Source organism: Artibeus jamaicensis, unplaced genomic scaffold (genome assembly GCF_021234435.1).
Source record: "Artibeus jamaicensis isolate MK-2021 breed Jamaican fruit bat unplaced genomic scaffold, CSHL_Jam_final contig_484, whole genome shotgun sequence".
Taxonomy (NCBI): Eukaryota; Metazoa; Chordata; class Mammalia; order Chiroptera; family Phyllostomidae; genus Artibeus; species Artibeus jamaicensis.
The window spans coordinates 6,153,716-6,168,849 of NW_026521859.1; the positions used below are offsets into that span (position 1 = coordinate 6,153,716).

At 36.1% G+C, this 15,134-nt stretch overlaps 1 protein-coding gene across 2 annotated transcripts in view; it reads right to left on the bottom strand.

Annotated features, from left to right (window-relative positions):
• Positions 1–418: 418 nt before the first annotated feature.
• Positions 419–15,134, bottom strand: part of PTCHD4 (patched domain containing 4) — a 197,187-nt gene continuing 182,471 nt past the window's right edge. For both annotated transcript variants that reach the window (XM_053668323.1, XM_053668322.1), the window contains exon 3: positions 419–5,282. In XM_053668323.1, the coding sequence (XP_053524298.1) occupies positions 3,649–5,282 (1,634 nt within the window). In that variant the 3' untranslated portion in view covers positions 419–3,648. The remainder of the gene's footprint in view (positions 5,283–15,134) is intronic.

Consider the following 15,134-nt stretch of genomic DNA (forward strand, 5'->3'; position numbering starts at 1 on the left):
TAGGAGCTTCATTTGTCATAATTATTCTTCTAAGCTCACAAAGGAAAATAAAAAATCTGTGGAAATAAATAGAAATTAAATGGTAAAGAAACACTCACATGATACAACCACAGAAGAGAATAATTCTTTCATAGAATATTCATGCACAACTTTCAAAGAGGTTTGCGGTCCCTGGAAGAATTCATCGGATGACCTTTAGGTGCACCCTTCATTAAAAAAAGTCAGCATGTTCAAAATTAGCATATGATTATTTTTAACTATAGGAGGTTAAGAATTTAACTTTTAGCCATATCTTTTTCTAAAATTTAGATGAGTACTTCTTTGAAGTTTTATTAACCATCATAGAGAGTGAGCTCTTATGGTCTTTCTACTTTAAATATAAATTCTAATGAAAGAAAACAAATCTACATTCCAGTTTACATTCAGAAAAGGGGTGGTTTTTACGAACTTGAAATCTCTCACTTTAAGGGAAAAAAACACATCAACAATAAAATATTCTACACATCTGATAAATTTTCTGCAGGTTTCTTCTCTTCTAAGAGTTGATTGGCCATCTTCTAGCAGTAGATAAGTTTCTAATTGGAACACTTCCAACATTTTACAAATGGACAAAACAATAAAAGTAAAATTGAAAAACCAGGGAGAGTTACACACAAACTATCGAAAAAGGCAGAGTTTGAGTATTACCTGCAAATCATGATCTTATATTTTAGGATGTATTTTGGCATTCTTAGAATTTTTGCAAATATCTGTTTCAGAGTAAGTTTGGGAGGTCAGATGAAATCTAGTTAGATTCTTTGTAGGCCTAAATTACTTCCCGGGACTGAGTTAGGGCATGTGAGTAGTATATTAACTCTTCCAGGACAAGTACTTCCATTTCAATAAATTACTGCTATAGTTCACTATAGAGTACCATGATGTCCTAAAAAAAAATAATGCCCTTTTCAAAATTCCACACTTCTAGTCACTTGAGCAATGAGAAATTCATATTTATCTTAGTCACTTTAATCCTTTAAGATATAACCCTCCTAAAAGTGTTTTCCCCTTCCAAATAGACATTGTACGTGAAGCAATGGTATTAGAACTGCCCCAGTGGTTAGATAACACACACCATTATTCCTATATGCATTCAGCAACTGGCATACTTGACTCTTTCTTTCTAAATCAGCCTGCCAACCTTCTTTGCATGTGAAATTGAGTACGGTAATTAAGAAAAAATGACCCAAATAGGCAAGCTTTTTAAACATTGGTAAATCCTTGGGAATCTGGTATGCCTTGGGAAAAAAATGAAGTGATATAGTTAGTGGAATTTCTCAGGTGATTACCTCTTATTTTTTAGAAAGGATGTAAAAGAAATATTAACAAGTGATGACCAGATTGTCTAAGAAGAATTTCCCCCCCAAAAGAATAACCCCAACTCCTCAGAAACCTCTACTTCAGATATGAGACCATGGCCTTTATATTTATCAATGCCAAACACTAGTTCATCATAGCAGAGCAGCTCAGGAGGTAAAAGGCTAAGGTTATCTGTGACATGACTTTACGAATAATGTAAGAACAATAACCCTATGCTTATGGCGATTATTTTCCATACTCAGTCTATTGATATTGCGTCCAGATTAACACAACTGTTAAGACATAGATAATTTCTAACAGGAACTCAATTACCTCAAGGTAGGACAAAACAAATGCCATTTAATAAAGTAACATTTGGTTAAATATACATATTTTTTAATTTCAGAGACAGTTCTCTTCTCCCTTAATATTGTGGTAAAGTCTATTTGTAAGAGGTACACTTGTTTTGTTGCTGTATTAATTTATAAACTTCATTTCCAAAGCCTATATCTACCAAATTTTTTTCTAAACTTAACTGAGTTCAGGGGATTGGCTTTTTTTTGTTTTTAGATTTTAATATTTTAAGTTCAATAAAAATATTCAACCAAAGTTGGTAGGGGACAGTAACTCTTTTCCAGGTAAAAGAGCTTACTAACAGATTGTATAATCATTTAACATTTGTTCAGTCCCACCTGAAAATTAACTTATTCTACTGCTGGGCATAGGAAAAGGCATTTTTTAGTAATTTTCGTGACAGGAAGCAGAGCACTAATCCAAGTAAGCACCCAACAGACTGAGTCTATCTGCTGGGGAGCAGTTTTTAACTTGAGCTCAATCAAAACATTGACCTCAGCATTTTTTTGAGAGAGAATTTGGTAGCAGTTACAACTAATATGCCACCTATGGAGAACTACCATCACCCTGGAAGGTGGGCCAAATGAGGAGCGCTGTTCAGATTATAAGAACAATGATACAGCAAGAAGCTACAAAATGATATTGCAGTAGTTATAGTGACCACTATGGTAGTGATTGTGGCCTGGGTTAATGTTCCAAATATCAATGCAAGGAACACAATAGACTTTATAGGATTAGAATATTTTTTTACACTGAGAACCAGTTGATGGTGTACGATGAGTGACGACAGTCCATTTACTCTATTTCATTCCACAAGTTTCTTAGTTATGTCTCTTTTCTTCTATGGTAATTATCTATACTCCACAGCAATATATTTTCACCATCTAAAATGAGAACACTATAACTATTGAATACACAAGCTCACACAAACACACACACACACAAAGATACATACTTGTACACCCTTATACACATATGTATAGACAGTATGTGTAAAGTGCTCATTTGCAGTGGGTGAGCTCTCTGAATGTAACCAAATCAGCCTCCTCAAATACAGAGAACCATTGAAAGACAATAAAAAGCCATGTCAACAATTTAGCTCTAACATGAGGTTTTAAACCTTGTTCATGTGGTATTTAATTCAAATACCTATTGTATTTTTTGCCAAGTTATCCAAAGTAAGAATTTCAAAGACTGACAACATGATATTCAGAATCTAATAGATTCACATCTCTGTTTATTGTGTTTAATGCAGTTGAATAATACTCTTGCTTCTAAAACACATGAGTTGATTTGGAGTGACCATGAATGCTCCTGTATTTGGCTAAGGCTGATTTGACTTCCTAGAGAAAGGCCAGCCTATCTGCAAATGGACATCTCCCTCCACACGAATGTCAATGCACACTAAAGACAAATCTAAGTATATGTATATATAACATATATACATATATATATACACATAAAATGGATTGGGAAGACCTTTGGTTCAGACAGAATTAAATATGTACTTCCCAAGTGCATAGGTTTCTTTTGACTAACCCGTTCAAAAAACAAATATGAAAAGTGCCATGGCAATTTTTGACATTTTCTATGTCTTTTTCCCTATTTGGAGGCCCCATTTCCTCATTCTCCATCTCTCCTAAGCATTTTATTTTTGAAAGCAGTTGTGTTTTTTGGCCTTCTAATACTTCATTGATTCATCCATTCCATGAAAGGACTATTAGATCATATTCAGCAACTTATCTTTAGTGGAGAAAAGGTTGCAAAGAACTTTCCCCCCTTCTTTGATTCTCTCTTTCCTCCAAGAAGTGGACACTTTGATGTGTAATGAATAATTCACTCTTGATCTGACTTGCTTTGTTACTCCTGGCCAGCCCAAGCAGCTGAGGTCTGAGCTTTACTTGCCCTGCTTCGTTGTGCAATACTGGAAAAGAAAAATAATCCATTAGTCTACACCCATCAGACTGTGGTGACGTGATCAGGGTTCTCTTGAATTTCTATGCATTCAATTTCCTCTCTCTCCTTTCGTTTGGCACGTTTCTTTTTCTTGTGGTGCTTTTTGGAAGGGGGGAAAAAGGTTAGGAACACAGGTAAGATAACAAAACAGTGCAGAAGTGTGCAACCCCCAGTGAGCAGCAAGCATTTGAACAGTGTGAAGGTCAGGTTTGAAGGCACAAATAGGAGGGGGACCAACCCAATAAGAAAAGAAGTAATATTTTGCAAAATGGCTGTCCCATGCTCTTGCAGAGAGCTTTTTATACATTGCGTTCGGGTGTGCTCGGTTGCTAATACAAATGTGTAAAGCAGTGGTGCACAGTGGTCAATGGCAAAATTTAAAGTGTAGATAAGGCACAAGATAGAAATGCAATCCATGTCGACATTCCATAATGTCATTAAGCCCAGAACGCCCAGCTCAATTGAGGTGACACTAAGAATAAGCCAGAAGTTTCCCAGAGGGTGGATCACTAGGAAAAAAGTAAGGACTAACACCAGGAGAACACCAAAGCCTGCAATCAGAACAGGCACTGTGACAGACAAGCCATAATGGTCCATGAACACAAAGGAGGGGTTGAACACAATGAATCGGATACTCTTTGAGAGAGACAGGGGCCTCAGCTTCTCCAACACTTCTATGACTTCCTTCTGCTTGTCTCTGCTAGTTCTTGCTACCAGATACAAGCGAGATGCAATGATGTTATTCTCATCCCCTGCCTTGGAGAAGATGATGTCATTTCGAAAGTGCTGGAATTCTGGCTTTTTTAAAAAGGAACTCTGTAGGACACTGATAAAGTCACTCTTGTTATTGGCGCTGATGTTGCTAACTTTCAGGAACTGGTAATACTGCTCCACCCAGGACACTGCAGTGAACCCACTACATAGTCTTCGTAGATCCTCCTGGACACTGCTGTTCCAGTACTCAAGGGGCTCATAGACATAGAATCCTATCACAGGGCTGTAGTTGCTGAAATATTTCTGCTGAACCATGGCATAGGAAACGCTTGGGGAATCACTGGCTAGCAAACTGATGATGTCAGCTCTGTCACTGATCTGTAGACATCCCATGAATGAGAAGGAGGCATAAATGAGATAAAGGATGACAACAAATGGCTTCACATAGATATTGGTAATCCATTCATTGTAATGCTCACGGAGGAAGTGCTGAATAAAGTGGTGCTGGTAAGGGTTCGTCTCATGATGGGATGTCTGTTGATGCCCATCACTCATCACTGTCTGGAACCACACGGGTTTGCGGTCCAGGTATTCTGCAGAAGGGATTTTGCAGCAAAAGATGCTGTGGTAACGGTTTTGCTCTAGCTGGCCAGCAAAGACCAGACAGGAGCCAAAGAAAGAAAAAATGTAGAAGTAGTTTAACAGAATGGAGACACACATGTTCTGACAGAAGACTTTTACAGCCTCTATGTTTGTGAATGGGCTGGCACCCATGCCAAAGGTAATGAGGTACAGGGAGCTGGTCATGGTATAGGTGACCATCACATCAGAATAGGCATCTGCTACCCTGTCTTTGAAGGGCAAATTTTCTCTGGTTCTCCGCCATCCAGACAGAAGCTCAAATACTCCTTTAGTTCCATGACCTAATTTGAAGAAAAGAAGAAAAAAAATAATTGTTTTTATTTCCTTCTGTAGTTCAAGTGAATTCCTGATAGATTATCTAACAAATTTTATTTGGTTGTTCCATGTTTCCATCTTAGGAAAGTCCAATCTATTACAAGTGTTGGGGAAAATAAAACGTTTATTGTCTGGCTATTAATTTGACAAGTTGTAATATAATATGATGTTATCTGCATATACACAGTCTCCTTAAATGGATTATAAAATGATCAAGGTCAGGGCTATTACCTGCGCATCTTCAAATGTCCACAACACCAATTCAGTACTTGATCAACTGATGTATTGACTGATAATTCCTAACCTTCATTTCAAGCTGATTTACATGCTGATTTAGGAAATTATAACATGATTTTAAACATGTAAAAATGGCTCTAAATTGATTTTACAATGTTAATAATCATCTTGGTGGCCAAATGGCTTAGAAACAAATTCCTATAGTTTGATTAGTTAACATTTAATATGAGTCCCCCTAAAATTCTTCCAGATCAAATAAAAGATGGGGCAAGGCCTTCAGAACAAGACATCACAGCAAGCATTTCCTTTAGGCTTATCACAGAGTCTTTATTCACAATGATGTATGCTGACTAAATGTTTGACTCCCTCATTAAAATGGATAGAGAATGCTTCTTTTTATTACCAGCTTCTGTGCACACTTTGATAATGGTAAATGGACAAAAAATTTATTCAACCTACTTAAGTACCTACTATGTGCCAGAAACTGTTAGATACTGACATGTTTTATTTAAGGAATTGACAGCTCTTAAGATACCATCACTTGCTTCTTAATTAGCAACATCAGAAATCATAAAGTTATACCATACCTGCAACTTATCTTTTTTTCACTTGACTGAATTAGCTCTGTCAAATACTACTCTTGATACATCAGTTGATAACTATCTGACTGAGTGGAAATTTTCATAAACCGTGAGTCTTGCCCTGGTAGCCATAGCAGTACAACAGATAGACCCTTTCTATGAATGGATAGAAGATACATTCTCCAAGAAATCCATTAGACAAAAATACGGCATAAATGTACAAAATGAACTAGTATAAGAAATCCTGGAAAATGGAATCTAAGACTGACAGTAGGTTGGCAGGCAGAGACAGGCAGAGGCAGATTCTGCTGTGACTTGGGTCCTTTGCTGACATACCACTGAAACCAATGATGATAAAACCCAGCTTTTCAGAGCAGCTTGGCCAATCCTAGGAGCAGCCAAGCCCAGAGGAATCAGCCACATAGTGTGGATTGCTTTTACCTTCAAACAAGTTGTTGAATGCTAGGCGTGAAGAACACCTGATATTAGCTCACACAAAATCAGAGCCATATCCAAAGGGAGAGCCCAGCAGGCAAGCACCAAATTCTGCTGAGATGAACTCCACTTTGTTCTTTTTTATTTATTTGCATTATTTTTTCTTTCTCATAGCCTTATTATTTTTCCTATTTTATCTTTTTCTTCTATTTTTGTTGCTCCATTTTCTCTTTTACATCTCTTATTTTACTCTTACCTTTGATTACCCCATTGTTTCTCTCCTTTCCTTATTTTTGTCATTCTTTCTCTTTCTTTTTTAAAAGACTTTATTTATTTATTTAGAGAGAAGGGAAGGAAGGGAGAAAGAAAGGGAGAGAAACATCAATGTGTGATGTCCTCTCACGTGGATCCCACTGGGGACTTGGCCCACAACCCAGGCATGTGCCCTGACTGGGAATCTAACCGGCAATCCTTTGGTTCACAGCTTGTGCTCAGTCCACTGAGCTACACCAGCCAGGGCATTCTTTCTCTTTCTTTGTCCATTTTTCCTGTTTCCCTCTTTCAATTCATTATTCATATTAGTTCTTTTCCCTTTTCTTTTCCTGTAATCACTTTTCTGTCCCTTGGTCTTCTCTTACTCTTTATTTCCCCCTTTCCCTAATATTACATTTCTCTTCCCACTGTTACTATTTTTGATCTTTTGTCAATGATATTGCTGTTGTTGGGGGGTGCTTGTTTTGGTTACATTTTTTGTGTTGTTTTTCTTTGTTCTATTAACACCTGTATAACAGTGTACAAGATATTGTGGAGGTTAAGCCTCTCAGTCAAACAGCTAGAGGGAAGATTTCGACAACAAATAGGCCAACAACATTCAGGACCCAAATACAGTAGGAAATCACACATAATCCACATAAAGGGTATTCCCAGAGCATCCAGATCAGGTACCACAGAATTCCATCCACATAAGACCACACCACAAGACAGGAAGTCAAGACAGGTAAAATGGGGAGATAAAGAAACAACCTCCAAATTAAAGAAAAGGAGAAATCCCCATAAAAAGAGCTAAATGAAATTGAGGCAAGCAAATCATCACACAGGGAATTCAAAGTAATGGTTATAAGGATGCTCTAGTAATTTAATGAGAACTACATCAACATGAAAAAAGACATAGAAACTATAAATAAGAACCAGCTGGAAATGAAGAATACAATATCTGAAATGAAGAATATATGAGAAAGAATTAAAATCAGGCTAGATGAAGTAAAGAAATAAGTCAACAACTTGGAAGACATGATGTTAAAATGCATTCAGTCAGAACGACAAAATGAAGAAAGACTTAAAAAGTGTGAGGATAGTGTAAGAGAAATTTGGGACAACATAAAATGGAACAATATTTGTATCATAGAGATACCAGAAAGAGAAGAAAGGGAAGAAATGTTAGAAAGCCTGTTTGAAGAAATAATGACAGAACACTTCCTTGACTGGGTAAGGGAGAGTCATGTAGATTCAGGAAGCACAGAGAATCCCAGTCAAGATGAACCCAAATAGGCCCACATCAAGACACATCACAAAATAGCAAAGTTAAAAGATAAAGAGAGAATCTTAAAGGCAGTGAGAAAGAAACAGTTAGCTGCCTAAAAAGGAGGTCTAATAAAGCATCCAACTGATTTCTCAACACAAATACTACAGGCCAGAAGGGACTGACATGAGATATTCTAAGTAATGAAAAACAAGTATTTCTAACCAAGACTACCCTATCCAACAAGGCTCTCATTTTAAGACAGAAGGTGAAATAAATAACTTCAAAGACCAAAAAAAAAAAAAAGCCAAATGTATACATCTCCACCAAACCAGCATTGCAAGAGATGCTAAAGGGACTGCTTTAAGAGGAAGAAAAAAAATATATATGGAGAGAGGAACACAGGTACAAAGGGAAAAAATGGCAATGGATAAGCACCTATCAATAATAACCTTACATGTGATGGATTGAATGCTCCCATCAAAAGACATAGGGTGGCTGAATGTATGAAAAAAGATGACCTCCATGTATGGTACCTGTAAGAAAACCACTTCAGAACAAAACATTTACACAGACTGAAAATGAGGGAATAAAAAAAAATATTTCAAGCCAATGGAGACCAAAGGAAAGCTGGCAGAGCAATACTTCTATCTGACAAAACAGACTTTGAACTAAAGACCATAACAAGAAACAAAGAAGGTCATGATATAGTATGTAAAGGGTCAGTCCCACAAGAGGATATAACCCTTTAAACATATATGAAACCAACAGAGGGCACACAAACATATAAAGAAAATCTTGGAGTACTTAAAAAAAGAGTTCGACAAAAATAAAGTCACTGTAGGTTATTTTAACACCCCACTGTCAATGGTGGACAGTTTTTCCCGACAAAAAACCAACAAGGATATAGCAGCATTAAATGACACAGTAGATCAAATGGATTTAATTCACATTTGCAGAGCATTTCATCCCAAAGAAGCAGAGTATACATTCTTCTCAAATGCACATAGATCATTCTCAAAAATAGACCACATGGTAGGACACAAAATAAGCCTTAGCAAATTCAAGAAAATTGTGACACATGGACAAAAACTAAAGAGGGGATGGTGGGGGAGGGGTGTGCAGGGTGGAGGGGAATGAAGGGGGGAATGGAACAACTGTAATGGCATAATCAATAAAATATGTTTAAAAAAGAAAATTGAAGTCATATCAAGCACTGTTTTTTATCATGATGACTTAAAACTAGAAATCAAGCTCAAAAAAGAACACAAAGACATTCATACATGGAAGCTAAATAATATGTTATAAAATAATGAACATATAATAATGCATTAACAATGAGATCAAGCCCTGGCTGGTGTCGCTCAGTGCATTGAGCACAGGCCTGCAAACCAGTATCGTGGTTTGATTCCCAGTCAGGGCACATGCCTGGGTTGCAGGCCAGTTTCCAGCAGGGGACACACAAGAGGCAATCATACATTGATATTTCTCTCCTCTCCTTTCCTTCCTCTCTAAAGATAAATAAATAAAATCTTTAAAAAAAAACTAATGAGATCAAGAAACAAATCAAAAACTAGCTGGAAAACAGTGAAAATGTACACACAACAACCCAAAATTTATGGGACACAGTGAAAACAAGTGACATGAAAGTTCTTATTATTACTATCTTTCCTTACCTCAGGAAAATAGAAAAATCTCAAATAAACAACCTAACCCTACACTTGAAAGAACTAGAAAAACAACAATAACAAAGCACAGAGTGAGTAGAAGGAAGGAATTAATCAATAACAGAGCAGAAATAAATGAAATAGAGACAAAAATGTAAAAGCTCAATGAATCCAGGAGATAGTTTATTGAAAAGATAAACAAAAGTAACAAGTCTCTAACCAGATGCATCAAGAAAAAAAGAAAGAGAACCCAAATAAGTAATATCAGAAATGAAAGAGGGGAAGTGTCAACTGATACCACAGAAATACAAAGGATTGTAAGAAATTACTAAGAAGAATTACCCCATATTTTTTGGACCATAAGACATACCTAGGTTTTAGAGGAGAAAAATAGAAAAAAAATTTGAAGCAAAAAATGTGGTAAAATATTTAATAACATAAATAACATAATATTTCACCAATGTAAATGTAAACAGAACTCAACGGAAGCCTTAACAACCATTATTCTTTCCAAATTTGGGGGGGGGTGCATCTTATAGTCCAAAAATATGGTATATGCCAAGAAATTGGACAATCTGGGCAAAATGGACAAATTTCTAGAAACGTACAACCTTTCAAAACTGAATCAGGAAGAATCCGAAAACCTGAATAGACCAATAACAACAGTGAAATTAAAGCAGTAATTAAAAAAAACTCCTAGCATACAAAACCCTGGACCAGATGGCATCACAAGTAAATTTTACCAAACATTTAAAGAATAACTGCCCTGGCTGGTGTAGCTTGGTGGATGGAGCACAGCTCTGCAAACCAATGGGTCATTGGTTCAATTCTCAGTCAGGGTACGTGCCTGGGTTGTGGGCCAGGTCCCCCAGAGGGGGCACACTAGAGGCAACCACACATTGATGTTTCTCTCCCTCTCTTTCTCCTTCGCTTCCCCTCTCTCTAAAAATAAATAAATAAAATATTTTTAAAAAAAAGAACTAATACCTATCCTCAAACTATTCCAAAAAAATTCAAGAACAGGGAAACTTACGGACTCTTTTTATGAGGTCACTATTATCCAAATTCAAAAACCAGTCCCAAAATACAACAAAAAAAGAAAATTATAGGCCAATATCTCTGATAAGCATAGATGCTAAAATTCTCAAACTGGATCTGGAAGTACATTATAAAGACCATACACTACAATCAACTGGGATTCATCCAAGGGATGCATGTATGGTACAATATTCAAAAATCAATAAATGTGATGCATCATACAAATAAAATGAAAGACAAAAGTCACATGATAATATTAACAGATGAAGAAAAAGCATTTGCTAAAACCCAACACCCATTTATGATAAAAACACTCAGTGGAAGTAGAGAGAACATAACTCAATATAATAAAGACTGAATATAAAAAACTTCCTGCCAATATCATACTCATTGGGCAAAAACTAAAAGAATTTCCCTTAAAATCAGAAATAAGACAGGGATGTCTGCTGTCACACTCTTATGCAGCATAGTACTGGAAGTCCTAGCCTCAGTGATCAGACAAGAAGAAGAAAATAATAAGTATCCAAATTGGAAATGAGAAAGTGAAACTGTTATTATTTACAGACAACATGATATTGTACACAGAAAACCTCATAGTCTCCACCAAGAAAAATCCTGAACTGAACTAAATAAGTAAATGCAATTTCAGTGAATAAGTGAATCTCACTACTCAGCAAAGTAGTGAGATATAAAGTTAATATTCATAAATTCATCACCTTCTTATGCACCAGTAATGAACTACTAGAAAGAGAAAGGAATAAAACAGTCCCAATTACTATTACAAAAACAAAAAGGTGGTGCTAGGAATAAATTTAATGAAGTTGGTAAAAGGGCTGTACTCAAAAAACTATAAGACACTGAAGAAAGAAACTGAGGAAAATACAAATAAGTGGAAGCTTATACCATGTTCTTGGACTGGAAGAATTAACATCATTAAAATATCCATAGTACCTAAAGCAATCTATAGATTCAATGCAATTCCTATACCAATGGCATATCTCACAAATCTAAAAAAAGTATTCCAAAAATTTATATGGTACTAAAAATGACCCCAAATAGCCTCAGCAATATTGAAAATGAAGAATGTTGGAGGGATCATAATACTTGATATCAAACTATACTATTAGGCCACAGTAATCAAAACAGCCTGATAGTATCATAAGAACAAATAGATCAATGGAACACAATAGAGAACTCAGAAATAAAACCATGCTTTATGGTCAATTAATATTTGACAAAGGAAGCAATAGCATATAATAGAGTAAAAACACTCCCTTCAATAAGTGGTGATGGGAGAACTGGACTGGTTCATGCAAAAAAAAATGAAAGTAGACCACCAACTTCCATCATACACCATAAAAATCATAAAGGAAAACAGTAAAATTTTAGATATCTAACATAGCAATATTTTTGCTGATATATCTCCTAGGGCAAGGCAATTAAAGGAAAATATGAACAAATGGGACTACATCAAATTAAAAAGCTTCTGCACAGCTAAAGAGACCATCATGAAAATAGAAAGGGAACTGATTGTCTGGGAGAACATATTTTCCAATGATACATAGAACAAGGGTTTAATCTCTAAAATACATTAAAAGGTATACAAGAAGACAAACAGTTCAACTTAAAAAAATGGGCACAGGACCTGAATAAACAGTTCTCGAAGGAGGACATACAGAGGGCCCATAGACATATGAAAGGATGTTCAACATCACTAGCCATCAGAGAGACGCAAAGTAAAACCACAATGAGATGTCACCTCACACCTGCTAACCTGGCTATCATCAATAAATCAGTAAATGGTATATACATGTGAGGTTGTGGAGAAAAGGAAACCCTAGTTCAGTGTTGGTGGAAATGCAGACTGGTGCAGCCACTGTGGAAAACAGTCTGGAATTCCTTCAAAAACATGTTTTGACCCAGAATTCTACCCCTGAAAATATGCCCCCAAAATCCTGGAACACCAGTTCAAACCATTTGTGCATCTCCAGGTTCACAGCAGCGCTATTTACAGCCTAAGTGCTGTAAACAGCCTAAGTGCCCATCACTAGATGAGTGGATTAAAAAAAAACAAAACTGGCATACATTTATACAATGGAATGCTATGTAGCAGAAAAAAAATTAGAAGGAACTCCTACCTTTTGTGACAGTATGGGTGGAACTGGAGACTCTTATGCTAAGTGCAATAAGCCTGTCAGCGAAAGACAAATTCCCTATGATCTCACATATTAAGAGGAATCTAATGAACAAACTCACTAGTGCACAAAATAGAATCAGAGGCATAAAATCATTGAACAGACCTACAGATCTAAGATGGGTGGGAGGAGGTGGGGACTGACTGAAGGAGGGTGAAGGATTAGTCAAAGAACATACATGCAGGACCCCTGGACATGGACAATGGTGTGGTAACTGACTATGGAAGTGAAGGGAGGGCTAGTGGAAGAGGGCAAATGGGGAAAAAGTGGGACAATTGCAATAGCATAAGAAATAAAATATTTTTAAACAGTTCCAAAAGGACCATTTCTGTATTAAAACAGATCAAATGTTGAAAACAGTAAAGTTAGGAATGTTTGAAAAGAATATAGAATCATGTCTTAATTATAAAACTCTGAGGTAGCCTACATTTATGATGACCTCTGGGAACTTGAAATGCTAAGATCTCAACCAGAATAAGATAGAAAGGCATCCTTGTTTAATAAATATTGAATATTTCATTGAGGAAAGAAAAAGAAAACCCAGAAAATGAACTTTGTGTGGCATTTAAATAATTGGAGTTCTGTATAACATATCTAACTTAGTGCTTTAACAAATATGTCATGGCTGAGGTCTTATTATCATCACTGATTTTGTGTTGTTAATAGAGTTTTCTAATTGGCCTACATAATTCTTTTCCTTCTTTGTCACTTTTATTTCAGACTACAATATACACAGTTAAAACCTTCATTTCTCAGCCCACCATTCAACTAGGTGTGACATATTTCTGAACAATGTGATGTAACTGGAAGTCATTTAAGGATGCTTATTAGAAAACCAGAAGGAACTTTGCCTTAAATGACATTATGTAGCCTCCACAAGAGCCTTGACCTACCTTCCTCTTGAATTATCTTTAAAGAAAATCAAATCTCCACTTGACTAAGGCACTGTAAGTAAGGCACTGTAAGTTATATTCAGGAGAACCAATTAAATTTTGTGGGTGAGTTAACGTCTACTCAAACCTCTTCTAAGGTGATCTAAGAATTCTTGCTTTAGAGTTAGACTATGGAATTTACAGGTTTAAATGTATATAATGCTGATCTTTAATTTTAAAGATACATTGGTCCACCTATTCTGAGAGTTATTAACTGTTCATTGTTATTGTATTAGAGTTCTTATTCCAAAGTAAAGCCTGTTTATTCTCCAAAGTTCTCTCTTCTGGGTCTCCAGTCAGGAATGATCCTTTAACCTAACAAAGAAAAGGTTCTGAAAATTGCATGTAGATATAAGGTAACATGTCTTGTTTTGTTTTTGCAGACAATGATCTATTCTTACATTTAATTATTGCCCCAACACATATGTAGACTGGATTAAGTCAAATGATTCCTAATATCAATTGTTCATGTATATCTTTTGCAAGACTCCTTGACCAAACAGGATACTTGTTCTTTTATTCCCTTGTTGAACTGTAACATTAGGATATTAGTTGAGGTAACTAAAATGATTCTTTAATTAGGGCACATCTCTTCTGAAATGAGGACTCTTGCTATCTTTGTAGCTATGAGGGGGGGAAGGCTACTTGGGGCTATAGCTAAATCTGGCTTGCCTTTGCTAATGGTCACTTTTATGGAATATTAGGTACACTATGTAGGCCAGAGTGTTACTTTATATAGTACACAGGTCTGTGTGTGTGGGAAGATGTGCTAAACTATATTAGGTTAAGTAATCACTTTAAGAATGGTAAAGACTAAAAACACAATTTCCAAACTTGGGAAATGGCATATTTTATCTCATTCATAGATTTAGTTATTTTACAAGGTGTTACTACTAATAGTCACTCATTTGATTCTCACTATAATGAATACTTTCTAGAAGTTCAGGCCTCTTACCTGCTTCAGCTAGGGTCATCTTCTCTGTCCCCACAAACCTGCCACAGTTAGTCTTACATTCTTAGTTTTGTTCATTCCATTTTCTCTGCCTTATAACACCTTCTCCTCGTTGCTGATCATTTAATTGAAATTCTATCCATTGGACTATTAAGGGTCAGCTCAATTCTCATCTTTTCCAAGAAGCTATCTCTGACAATACCAGACATATTGATTTTTCTTTCTGTTCCATTTTGCACTAATAAGTTACTCATTTTGACAC